Below are 13,661 nucleotides of genomic sequence, written 5' to 3'. Positions count from 1 at the left end.
TTTCTCCACCAGTTATTGTTCTGAGAATTAATAAATGTTGAACTGAGCCTCCATTTTTACATGTTTAAACTGGGCATACTTGGACCTAAAAATGCAGAACTGTGAGGTTTAGAAGCCAGACGGGTAAACCACTTGCCATGTGGTAGTTCTCTCTCTCTCTCTTTTTTTTTTTTTTCCTTCTGGACATTCATTAGGTGAAAGCAGTACTTAGAAATAAAGATAATGTTTACGGGGGTATGGTAAATTAGCACTTGAGTTTTATTTTGTAATGTTTATAAATATACTCAAGAAGAGGTATAATTATATGTACCACAGTTTTGTATTATCTATGGATAATCAAGAGAGTAATATAGAAGAAGATCACATAAAAAAATAAAGCCAATGTAACATAGAGCTGAACTTTTAGAAATAATAGTAAAAATAAATGTGTAAATAAACAAATAGGCCAAGTACCTAACTGGAATTGTCTTGAAATTCCAAAATTTTTTTTTCAGTTACAAAAATAAGTCTTCATAGTCTGTACTTAATAAAATTTATGTCTAATCTTTGGAATAGACTTGATGACAGTTCACTATACATCCACATTCTGTAACATCCTGTATCAGGCTTGATAGTACAGTACATATATGGCAGAGTCACCTTTGCCTATGAAACATTTAAGTTCTTGATCTGCATCACCTTGACCACTCTTTGTTCTTTGATAGTCAGATCGTTCGCCCATGAAGCCTTATCCCCCTTATCTTCATTTTCATATGTCTATCAATCTTTAGGTATTTTGGAAATGGCCTGCTGTGATTCTCAGTCACCCAGAATCATGGTCTCTGACTTTGTGAGTCTCAAATCTTTGGCAAGCTTTGCATTTTCACTTCCAACCTTCTCAGATTTTATTTGTTTTGTACTAAAGAATGGTTTGAATTCTCCTGCATCAGTGAGATTCCAAAGATGTTGATTTATTGCAGCTGAAAGGGCCTCCTTTCCTCATCACTGCAGGCCTGAATGCATTATTTGCTTGTCTAACCTTGGTGGAGATTAAAATCAAATAAGAATACAAATAAAAGTAATGGATACAGAGAGATGCAGTTGCCATGGTTCTCAGACTTCTTAATGCAGTTCATATTGCAGTGACACCAAACCAAAAAGTACTTTTCGTTGCTACTTCATACCTGTAATTGTGCTACTATTATGAAATGCAATGTAAATGTCTGTGTTTTCTGGTGGTCTTAGGTGATCCTTGTGAGGGTCGTAACCCACAAGTTGAGAACCACTGGGCTATTTATTATAAGCAGGGATGGAGAATAAAATGCCAATTCATGAATGTTTTTATGTCATGATGCCTTTTGTGTCCTATTGTGACCTTGACACAGTGGAAACTGGATAACTAAGATTCCCTGTGTAGAATAATTGTCACCCCTTCATGCAGAACTGTATCATGTCCTAAAGGTCCCCAGTGTGATTCTTTTTCAGCCTGTTTGTCCCTCCTGTTCCCGAGGCTTTCCAGCATAGCTCTTTCATCAGCATCATTTGATCCTCTCCTTCTACCTCATTAGTTTCTAGTGACAGCAGAGAGAGGTAGGGGAGAGAGAACATTTACGCTTGTATTAGCAAAATCAAAGTTAGTCATGTAGAAAACTGGCTAAATAAGTGTAATTAAAGAAAAAAAATGAATGCAAAAACCTCAGCTAGTAATAATGGCCATTAAGATGGTTTTGTTAATGTTGTACTCTTGAGGGCTGGACTTATTTAAGAATGAAAAGGAGAGGATTGTATGTGAGTATTATGAAATCCCGCTGAAAGTCATGATTTCTTAATTATCACTGATCTGAGTGGTTGGGTCACTTTATGTATATAATTCAGGTGGGCAAGAGAATAGTAATAACAGTAGGCACTTGTTCCCGCCAGTAGTGTGAGTCTCTTAGTCTTCATGATATCCTCCAGGTCTCCTCACAGGACTCTTGGAGTTCCTGTTTTCTATTAATCTAGTGATGCCCTGTCTCGTAAATGCTGGGGAAGGATGGGTGATGGAGTAGAAATCGGACAAGAATAGGAGATAAATATGGGTGCTGTTGTCCACTGATGTACAAAGAAACTAAAACCACAAAGGTTCTCAGTGTGGCTCAGCTCACAGGGTGCACTAGAGATTTAAGAATCTTGAGCACTTTTTGATGATGGTAACTGAATGGAAGAAATAAAGACGACAATCCACGTTTCCACTCAGTGAAACTTGGAGCTCTCATGAGGAATGGCAGCACCAGCTGGACCAGCATTGCAGAGGATTAGAAGGGGAAATTTAAGGCTTATCTGGTGAAATGGAATTCTTCAAGTCAGGAAACTCAAAGGAATGTAAAACAGTTACCAAGTTCAGAATCAGATTAAGTCAGGGGAGAGAGCGAGCTCGGAAATATCTACATTTCACTAGATAACAAGGGTGGAATGAGCCATAAACTCAGTTGGGGTTTGATGGAATGAACCAGATTGTCCAATGAGCCTGAAGTGCACGTGAGCCACACCCAGTGGCCTTGACAGTGCCCCTTTCATAATGATATAATGATAATGAATGCACATTAATGGGTTGAATATCGAAGCAGCGTGTGCTTCAGCTTGCTTTGCCTTAGGAAACAGAGTTCTGTAAGGTGTCTATAATTATTCCACTCTAAACATACCTAATCCTGTCGCTGGAGACTGGCAAGGGTTTGAGCCCCTGACAGAAGATGAAGCTAAGAAGGAAAAGCATCTAAGTCTAAAACATTAAACTGTGTCACCAAATAGTAGAGCCGCTCTTATTTCTCTCGCTGACTTGGTGGCACCCAATGCCAATCATTCAGGTAGTCTCATCTGCATATTGTCTTGCCACTCCCACCAGCTGCCATTTCTCCATGGGAGAGGACTTGGATTGAAGATGGCAGAGATTTTTTTTCCTAAGGCCCAGTATGAGTGAGTACAGCTACCTGTTCTAAACTTGATGGGAGAGTTAAGTCCTGAAGAAAAAATGGTGTTGAACCTGAATCATACATACATACATGTTTAAAATGAGGATCTAATAAGATTTGGATATCTCGGAAAAAAATTAATATAAATATATATTACCTACTAATATATAATAATATATGATACAATACATAATATATAATATATACAATGTATAATATTGTATTTTTATATAATAAATAATATATTCTGTTATATGTTATGCTATGTTACGTTATATTGAGTTATTGCCAAGGTAGTAAAATAGCTTAGAGATTGGAGGCACTTATGCACAGAACTGACTTCCTAAATTCAATCCCTGCATTCCACAAGGTGACTGGGTAGAATGGTTACTGAGAGTAATCCTCTGACCACCCCCCCACACACACACAAATAAATTAAATTAATTTTAAATTAATACAATAATTTATAATTCCTCTTGCCTTCCTCTTAGTTTCATTTGGTTTGTTTACAATTTTCGAGTGTCCACAGTTTGTTTTATAGTTCTATAGGATACAGTCTGTCATGGCAAGGAAGGACTGTGACACAAGTGGGGGGACAACTAGTCACATTGTTTCAAAGTCCAGGAACAGAGAGACATACATAATTCATATTCAGCATGGTTCCTTTCTTATTGAGTTTATGACCTTAGCCCGTGGAACGGTGCTGTCCGCATTAAGATGGGCGTTTCTATCTCTGTGAACTCAATCTAGAAAATGCACGCTAGACATGCTCAGAGGTTTGTCTCCTAGGTGATTTTTAGCTCCTGTCAAACTGACATTCAATATTAATCATCACAGTCACCAGAAGCACTCGGGCAGATGAAGTCTGTTTAAGCGGAGCTGGGGAGATTTTGCAATTGCTTGTCAAGCTGCTGAGGTTATGCTCAAAGACAATACTTGGAATTCTAGGCTTTAACAAAGAGCCCAAGAACCTTCCTATCATAAACAGAAAGTCCTTCTGTTACTTTGAAAGTGATCTTTAAGGGGTAACACTGGCAAAAAAAAAAAAAAAAAAAAAAAAAAAAAGACAATTAGCAGTGACCAAGGACTCTCCACCATTTATACTAGGTATTGAGTCTGGTTTGACTTCAGGGATCATCTCATACCTTTTTCATATGTAAACATGCAATATGAGAATATATTCACACATGAATGTGAGTTGTATATGTGATATGTAAACATATGCACACACTTATGTCTGTTCATGTTCTAATGACTCTGAGAAAGTCCCATTAGACATCTAAGAGACAACACAGACCAAACTGAGCAAATCTTTTAGTCCATGCAGTTTACCCCAGATCTCCCAGATCAAGATTCTGAGGGTAATCCTTTAACAGACTGCCAGTCTGATACACTAGGTTAGAAAGGTTCAGGTATATACAACTACTCTCCCCACTTTGCTTTCTAGTTCACCAGGCTTTGCAATCTCAGAAGTCTGAAGCCCCCAACTACATTCTCCAACCTCCTACCTAGTACAAAATGTCCACTGAAGAAGATGAGCTCCTGACATCACCCGCTTCTGTGGGATACTTCTCCCCTCTCAGCCTCTTGTGTTCTGATGAGTCTGACCCAGAGTGTACCTACAAAGCTCTCCTGTCTGGGATGCTTTCTTTCCACTTCCGGGGTCCTCACACTTAGTGATGTCATAGTCTACTTCTCAAATTCCCTCATCTTCCCCTGCTTCCATGTTTCTGTCCCCATTATTGAATCCACTATATCCAGAAATCGGCAATTTCTATTTCTGCTCAAAGCCCTGCTGGCCCACTGCTCTTTGGAGTCACACAAGTCTGACAGGCTTCTTGACTCAGTCCTGAACCAAGTGGAACTGATCAGGTCACTTGGCCTTATTGAATCTAATGCCTCGTGGGGTTATTGTAAGGGTTTGGGTAGATGATATATGTGAGGAGTCCATATCCTTGCCAGGCTTAATAAATCTGAGCTGCCTTCTCCCACCAGAGTGGCCTGAAGCTCTTATCCACATTTCCCAGCACTTAGCACAGTAATATAATTAGTGACATTAGTGTATCTAAAAGGCAATTACCATTTAATTGCTCTGGCCCCATCCAGACTGAAGTTGCTCTCCATTCACTTCTAATTTGGGGTTAAGGCAGTTTAGTCCCTACTCTGGCTGGTCACACATTCACAGCCTTCCAGAGAATTGAAAAAAACTTGAGGCAGCCACTGGCTGTTACAAGGTAAAGGATTCTGAATCAGTTTGGGGCGGCATCTTTCTTTAGTGAATGAGCCTGGAAAAGTAGCCCAGCCCTGCTCAGGAGCATCCTCCCCCTTTGTGTGCTCCATTCCGACTTCCACCAAAATAAATAAGCATCTTCATGAAGATTCAGATTTAGAATCAAGCTTCAGGTGTGACACCTTAGAAGGTTTTTATTTATATCACATACTCAAGTTAAAGGAGTAAATGCCCTTCCCTCGGCCTGGGAAGTTGATCTTAGCACTACTGTGAGGTCATAATGCCCAGATGAAGGCAGTGTAGTGTGTTTTCTCTTCTCCCATTCCAGTATTACATAAGAACAGCAGTCTCTAGTTAAGACCCCAGAGGTTTCTTTGAAACTTCCAGGGGAAATCTTTAGAACTTCACATGTGCTTTTGAGGAAACCTAGACTGCCTTAAGCCACAAGAAAAGCATTTACATCTGAACCACTTTCCATGTGATTGTGAGTTGAAGTAAAAAAAAAAAAAAAATCTAAATAACTTTTAGCAGATTGAGATTTGGAACCTAGCCTGGGCCATATAAATCCCCCTTTGGTTCCCTTTCTGTTAAATCCGATGCCAAAATAAATGGAAGCCATAGAGAACCTTTGAACTCATGTTCTCATGTGACCTCAGTGAAGTTGGATTGGCAGAATCAGCATTTGGTTTTCAAAAGAAAAAATTTTTTTTTCATTCCTCCTTTATAGTAACCACAGTTACCTTCCTTGGTAGAGTATATAATATTGCTTCCTGGACCCTTTGTGCTCCGGGATATGCTACCAAGGAAACCCACTGGTGTGGTCCTTGAAGATCACTGGGTGGCATCCAGGTTTCTCAGCACCTTGCATCACAACTCAGTCACCTTTGTGTCACCCTCTTCGTTTTCCCTATCATAAACAGTCAAAGCAAGTGGCCTGGAGTTTAATGACACCTCCTGCCAATTAGAGCAAGTTGACACAGTTTTGCTAGGCTTTGAATTCCTTTTCTGTGACTGGGGATTAAAACCAGTACCTCCCACATAGATCTCTCTCTTCTCTAAATTCTTTTTATTTAACAACTTACATTTATATGTGGTGTGTGTGTGTGTGTGTGTGTGTGTGTGTGTGTGTGTGTGTTCCATATTACCTCTTCTCTCTCCATATCACATAAACAATAGTTTCTAGTTAAGAAGAACCCCAAGGTTCTTTAAAACTTCCAGTGGAGGTCTTCTGTGGTCAGCACATAGAAGTCAAAGGACATCTTGCTGGGGTTGATTTTCTCCTTCCACTGTGTGGGTCCTGGGATCAAACTCAGGTCATTGAGGTTAGTAACAAGTACCTGTACCCCCACTGACCCATCTTACCTGCCCCCACCAAATATTTTGCTTTTGTAAAAGTAGTTGCAGAGGTTGGAAGAATTTGGGGAACGTTGGAATAAGAACATTGGGGTAATTCTTATGAAGGCTTACAAGTCAAGAAGACAAGGAACTAATCAGAGACACAAAAGAGGATTCTATTGGAAATTGAAATACAGGTCGTCCTTGCCACACTATTTAAAGACTTTAGCTACATCCTATCCCTGCCCGAGAGCTTTACTGAAGGCCAACCTTAAGAGTTGTTAACTAGGATGTTTGATGGAAAACTCTGAATGGTAAAACATTCAGACTGTAACGTGGGATCATTCTCTTTGGGCAGGGAAAGGAAGAAAGCATGCTTGTGAAAACAAATGCCCCTACCTTCTGAAACAGTTAGTATGGAACGAAAAAAAAAATGAATTCATGTGCTACTTGGCAAGACTAATGTGAATTTTCTGGTATCTCAAACTCATCAAGGCCACTCTCTTTTTTAAAAACTATTTAATATGATCTTTGGTAATTTCATACGTATCTTGATTATATTCTCTCTCCCTCCCGCAGCTGTTCCTAGATCCATTCCCTTCCTTTCCTGTCAAACTCTGTGTCCCATTTTTCCCACTTATGCCCATCTTTGCTACCCCAAATATTCTTAGAGGTGAGGCTTCCACTGGGCTATGTTTGGTTTATCTGTGTATGCATATGACACTGTGGGAGCTCATGAATGTTGGATATAGCCTTTTTATTTTTAATTTTATGTAAGGCATCCTTAACTGGTATATGCATGGGTTTTTTAATGAGGTTCAAAAGTATGAACATTCATGCTTACTAATGTTGAAAGAGAAGGGAAAATATTAATTGCCATTCAAAAACCTGCATGACTCGTATAAATCAGACACTTCCCCAAAGAAGTAAATTTATAGGTGTTGTCTGTTGGATAGAACAATTGTAAATCAACAAGGGGACGTAGTTTGTAGTCAAAAGAAAATCCATATTTGCCGGTGTGTGTGTGGAGAAGCTGTGTAAACCAATCATGCAAAGCTGTGTTCTCAGTGCTGGACCAAAATAACTCAGAACACAACTAAAATGTGTACTTCTCAGATTTTGAGGTTCCAGACCATGGCCAAAGATTCTTCCCCTAATATGCCCATTCAGCTATGAACCCATCAATGGCTCATCCCTTGACGATTTCTCTGAATGTGTGTGTGTGTATAAGTGTGGATACATGTGCACGCGCGCGCGCGCGCGCGTGCACACACACACACACAAATGTGTGTGTACACATGTAGAAGCCAGAGCCCAACATCAAGAATCATTCTTGAGGAGCCATCTACCTTGTTTTTTACATAGAGTCTCTCACTAGGGCCAGAAGCTTGCTGGTTTGGCGAGCCTGGGTGGACAGCAAGTTCCAGGGAACCAGTGATGGTATTGTGAGCATGCACCACCATGTCAGGCCTTTTCTGTAAGATCAAACTCTGTGAGGCAAAAACATTACCAACTGAGCCATCTTCCAAGTCTCTCCCAGTTACCTCTTCTTATCACCAGCATTTAGGGACGAAGCCTTCGACAAGATGAGCCATTGGGCCAGAGGTGGGGCCATTTCATATTCAGACTGTAGCATTAGATTCTCATCTCATCAGTTGCTAGCTCTGAGCAATTTGCTCTTTGGCCTTCTGTTTCCTCGGTACTAAAATGAGAATGATATTAAGGTTTAAATCATATTAAGTTTGCAAAGCAAGACAAGATAACTTGTTTAAGTTGATCGTAAGTAATTTATTGTTCATAATAATGCATAAGCATTATGGCTTTATGGCTGTTGCTACTAATATAGCTACAATCATTAGAGAGAGAAGAAAATGCCTGTGCCTGAAGCTGATTGGTGTTTCGAAGGAAAGAAAATTGACTGCAAACACTAACTTCTCTATTTATCGTAGCAGTTTATTAAGAAAATGAGAAGTTAATCTTTCCCATTCCAATGGATTGTGGGGCCCAGATTTTCTATCCACTTATAGTGTCAAAAATTTCTCGTCATGTGTACATTAGGAGTTTCTTATACCCTTGAGGAAAGCCTGGGAGATGTCAAATACTTACTTTATCATTATGTAGATAAGCTTTCAGCTAATTTCAGCTAATTTCAGCTAATTTCCTACCTCTTATCTGTCATTTCTGGCTTGGCCAAAGCTAAACAGAGAAAGAAAGAAAGAGAGAGAGAGAGAGACAGAGACAGAGACAGACACAGAGACAGAGACAGAGACAGACAGAGACAGACAGAGACAGAAACACAGAGATAGCATGTTTCCTTGAAAAAAACCCTTGGTTTGTGATACATTATAGTTTGATATTATTAAAAATCATTCATTTATTATTATATATAATAAATGATAAGTTAAGGATATATATTATATACATATATAATATATACATATATAATATATAATATATAGTTATATTAACTGTATATAAATATATAATATTATATATAATAACATGAGGGATTATATAAGAACACAGTGTTTTGCTGTCTCTACAATTTGTGTACCTTTGTAAATCAGGAGCACATCCCTGTTCTGATGACCTCATGGGATACAAGGAAAGATGGGAGAAAACACTGGTAAAGAAAGCAGGGAAGGAAAATGGAAAGAAATCAGGGAGAAACAACTGGGGGGAGAAGGGAGACAAATAAACATGGGATCTATGCTCACAACCAGGGGTTCAATGATTATAATTGTATAATATATTATTCATTATATACATATATAGCCATCCTAGCTAACTGTAAGCTCTTAACAAGAAACCACGGAACTTGGAGTTAGGAAGAAATGAACGCAAGTGCTCATGCCTGCACCAGCCAGCTTTAGTGTACCACTTGATCAGGCAGTAGCACATGTTTTGACAGTTCAAGGTAGGATGATTGATGACAGACCCCACAAGCAATTTCAGTACAGGTAAAGTACAGCTGTACACTCCAGCATGACAGTTTTGCTCAAGGAGGGATCTAGTCACATCTGCCTCAGTTTGTGCAATTACCCTATTGTGCACTCGCAAGGACAAAACAGCTAACAGCATTTCTCAGATCTCATCCCCTCTACCAAATGATGCATGACTGTAGTTCATCCCCAGAATGAATCATTATGACATACTTGACAAACAAGTATTCATCCAACATGTGCAGTGATGGCAGATGGATATTTGTGTGCCATGTTCTCACCCTTGATCTGTGCTCTCCCATCACCTTTAGGAGAGAAGTCATTGCACCCCTTGTGCTCTAGAAGTGAGATTCGCTAAGCACTGCCGAACCGTTAACAGTTTGAGCAACTTGGTTAAGACCAGAAATCCCATGTTTGGCTTCCCTTCTCCCTCAGTTGGATCTTCCAATTTCTTTCCATTTTCCTTTCCTGCTTTCTCTACCAACATTTTCTTCTATCTTTCCATGTATTCCTGCTTTGCAAAGGTGCATAAATGGTAGAGAAGTCAAAACTGATATGTTCCTCTATAATCTCTCGTGCCTTATTGGTCCCATTCTTAATTTGCCACTTGTTTATTTTGAAATCTCTCTTTAGATTTTCTTTTCATGAATGAAGTGTGATGAATTTGACCTTTGGCTACCCTTCCTTCCCTGTCATCAATTTATTCTCCCCTTTATGGTCATTGGACATTGATCATACCTATATAGGAATTATATATTTAGGTATGACAACACTATAAATACATTTCTGAGAATTCTTAATTACATGGTAATAGCTGCACCTTTTTGGTCACTGTTAAAAGTCCCCGAAGAGGATGAAACACAATTCTCTTGGGAAGCAGCTTTGTTTTCAACAGCTGGTTACTGAAGCAGGCAGAAATCTCTTACACAGTATACTGGAACAGTGACAGCGTACCAGGGCAAGATTTCGGCAACCTAGTTGGGGTAGAAAACCCTCAGCTGGTGTCAGTAACAACTTCTATCAGTTTGAAAGCCCAATGACTGGAGTCACACAGAAGATTTCTGCAGGCACATTTCAGCATCTACCATGAAGCCGTCTGCAGACGTGCTTGAGATAATTGCCTGCGCTGTTCTCATCCTCGTGAGTTTCGTAGGAAACATAAGTTTATTTTACTCCACAAGTAAGTGCATCACCGGGGGCCTGCAGACATCTTTTCTCCTCATTATCAGCCTGGTGTTTGTCCACCTTATTAAAAACCTGGTGGTGAATATCCTCAAGATTGTTTACTCTTCCGGTGTCTTGCTGGACTCCGTTGGCTGCAAAGCTCTGCACTTCACTGCAGCCCTGACAACTTCCCTGACCATCTGGTTCATGTTACACTTCGCCTTGTTCTACCACCATAAGCTTTACCGAATTGTCTACCCCTTGAGTGGAGCTGCAAACCTGAGCCAACAGAAGTACTCCTTGAAGGGGATCTGTGCACTCTGGGTGGCTGGTGTGGCAGTGTATATCCCAGTGTTGATATATACTAGAAAACCGGAGCACATCAGTTCTGGAAATGATACGGGCTCCCTGTCTACTAAAACAATTTACATGGATTGCTTAACTGGCTTTGCAAATGAGCAGGTAGAGTTTTACTATGGGAAAATATTTTTAGTTTTGATTGATATCCTTCCTCTAGCCATCCTAGTGTTTGTCTGTTTCTGGATGGCTCTCCTCCTTCTAGAGAAGAAGAAGATGACATATGGCGACATCTGGATAGGAGACGATGACTCAGAAACCGAGGTCCTCCGAGGGGCCAAGTTCAGTATCTTGTTAATGTTGCTCATCACGCCCCTTTGGGTTGCTCACTTTATCTTAGTCTATTTTTTGAAGGACTTGGCAGCCTGTGTCTTTATTCCAGCTGTTCTCACAGCCCTCTCCTCTGGCTTCTCTGCTCTCAGTCCTTTCCTGCTTATGTTGGTTAATTACAAAATGAAGCTGGTGTCCTTCTGTAAAGCCCAAAAGGAAAAATCCACACCACAGCCCGCAGATGTCATTCTGTCTCCATATGCTTAATGGCTGAGTGAATGGGCTGAAGTGAAGCTCAGGAAAGCTGGCCCTGTCACTGGAGGGCATAGCTGCAGCTTTCAAAGCCCTCAACAAATTTCCAAAAAGATGGCTAGAAAGCTGATTCCTCTAGGAACTGATCTCTTAGAAAGACTTTACAAGTAGATAAAGAATATTATGCTGTTATAAACTGAAGAAAACAGCCATTAAAACGTTTATTATTTAGGACAGTGGTTCTCAAACTTACTAATGCTACAACCCTTTAATATAGTTCCCCATGTTTTGGTGCCCCCCAACCATATTATTTCGTCATTACTTTATAATTGTTTTTGTTACTGTTATGAACCATAATGTAAATATATGAAATGTAAGTTATCTGATAGGTGACCCCTGTCCAGATTTCAACCCAAAGGTGGAAACTACTGGTTTAGAATAATACTGTATGGGTGTGTCTAGTTTCTTTTTTAATGTAGAATTTCTAAAGAAGGTCAGTGATCATCAGCCTGTAAATGAGCTCAGCGTGGGTACCATGTTAAGTATTTACTCTGTGCAATATGTTGTATTTTAAAAAAGCAATGTTGTTGAAACCGAGGTCAACAATTCCTAGGTGAATTCCTCTAGGTGCTCCTGAGGAAGCTGCATTTCTATCCTGTGTTTTTCATGAAAGGTCTCCAGATATACTGGAAGTGCATTAGATAGGTGTTCAGTGTCTAGTGTTTACAGGTTTAATTATACGATGTCATAGAAGCTGGGAGCAGATTCGATTCATTATCCCTAACATAAGTCTTTAGTAAAATACAGCTAGATAAAAAGTATTGAATTAAAGTGTTGATATCTGCTTAGTCATATTCTCAAGTGTGTATGATAGACAAATATTCGATTGTCTTTGGCACGTAACCCACTCTCCTTGCTTGATCACATAAACATAAAACTGCATTTTGGTTTTCCTTCAGAAAAGAAAGGACATTGAGTTTATAGATAATATACGTCTTCTTTTGATCATTAAATGGATGTATTCACAAAAGACAAGGAAAACATAAGAATCCACACAATTATTTGCTTTTGAGATTTGGATTCAATTTTAAAAGCACATTATAATTCTAATTAAAATTAGATGAGCAGGTTTTTATTTTGCTTTTTATTTTTTACCTTTGTAGTCATTGTAGCTGCTTAAACTCTTAGAGTCCAGTAAATAATTATCTTAAATGTCTATGCATAAATTTGTGTACAAAGCAGTACATTTAAATCTAATTTTTAATAGTTCTTTTTAAAAACTGTCTTTGTAGTAGCAGTATACCTAGGGATTTTTCTGCAGTTCTAGTGAGTAGTTCTCTTGAAATTGGGATTCTTGCTCTAAAAAGACTGTCACAATTATAAATCTGGATATCATTTACAGAAGACTCTTGGAATATCTTAGTTGCTAGGCAGTGCTGTAGAGAAAGTAAATTTTAAAGAAACCAAAGCCACAATTCTGTAAGGACTGTGCACCATTGTGTGTCCCTTGTTTGACACGGAGAATGTTTTAAAAGTCAGACTTAAGAGCTTCTGAGACTTCCGGGTGGTCTTCATGGGAAATGCTTAGTTGAGTCCACCGAGGCAGTTTAATCAGAGGGCACCAGGCACGTATCCTGGATAATGAAGTTAACATCTGGAGAGATGGAGGATGTGGGGAAGAGGTCGCCATCTTTTAATTAAATGCACATGTAGCCAAAGCTAGGAATAGCCATTGATCTTAAGTAGTGGTTCTTAAATGTGGTTCTGGGACCAGAAGAAACAGTATGACCCAGGAACTTGTTAGAAATGTAGATTCTGGGACTTCACTCCAGATCTGTTAAATCAGAAAGTTTGGGTTGAATACAGCAATGTTTTAACGAACCTTCTGGGTGACTTTCAAGCATGGAGCAGCTTGAGAACCACTGGTCTATGGCTGCTCCAAAGTTTAATCCTCACAAATGGTCGGAATAAAGCCAAGATAACTGACTCAAGATGTCTTCTTCAGTGCTTCTCGTGTGTGTTGCTGCCATGTCTGCCTCCCTCGAAAACAGCAATCAGGTTTGCCATCTGTGTTCCATACATTGTCAACAATAATTGCCAAACAATTAAATCCATTGTAGAAATTAAGTCATTTTTTGCTAAACTGAGAATAAAGCATGAAACTTCAGGTGTGCAAACAATTTC

The 13,661-nt window shown here is 39.4% G+C and overlaps 2 protein-coding genes across 7 annotated transcripts in view; both read left to right on the top strand.

The window, feature by feature from the left end:
* Positions 1–13,661, top strand: part of Sncaip (synuclein alpha interacting protein) — a 140,036-nt gene that overhangs the window by 44,896 nt on the left and 81,479 nt on the right. The window lies entirely within an intron of this gene.
* Positions 10,425–11,526, top strand: LOC117719785 (uncharacterized). Its single transcript, XM_034518089.2, has one exon. The coding sequence runs from the start codon at positions 10,521–10,523 to the stop codon at positions 11,490–11,492; it is 972 nt and encodes a 323-aa protein (XP_034373980.1). The 5' UTR covers positions 10,425–10,520; the 3' UTR covers positions 11,493–11,526.

This window comes from Arvicanthis niloticus, chromosome 14 (genome assembly GCF_011762505.2).
Source record: "Arvicanthis niloticus isolate mArvNil1 chromosome 14, mArvNil1.pat.X, whole genome shotgun sequence".
NCBI classification, from domain to species: Eukaryota; Metazoa; Chordata; class Mammalia; order Rodentia; family Muridae; genus Arvicanthis; species Arvicanthis niloticus.
The sequence above is the reverse complement of the archived record's forward strand: the minus strand, read 5'-3'. Positions and strand labels throughout refer to the sequence as shown.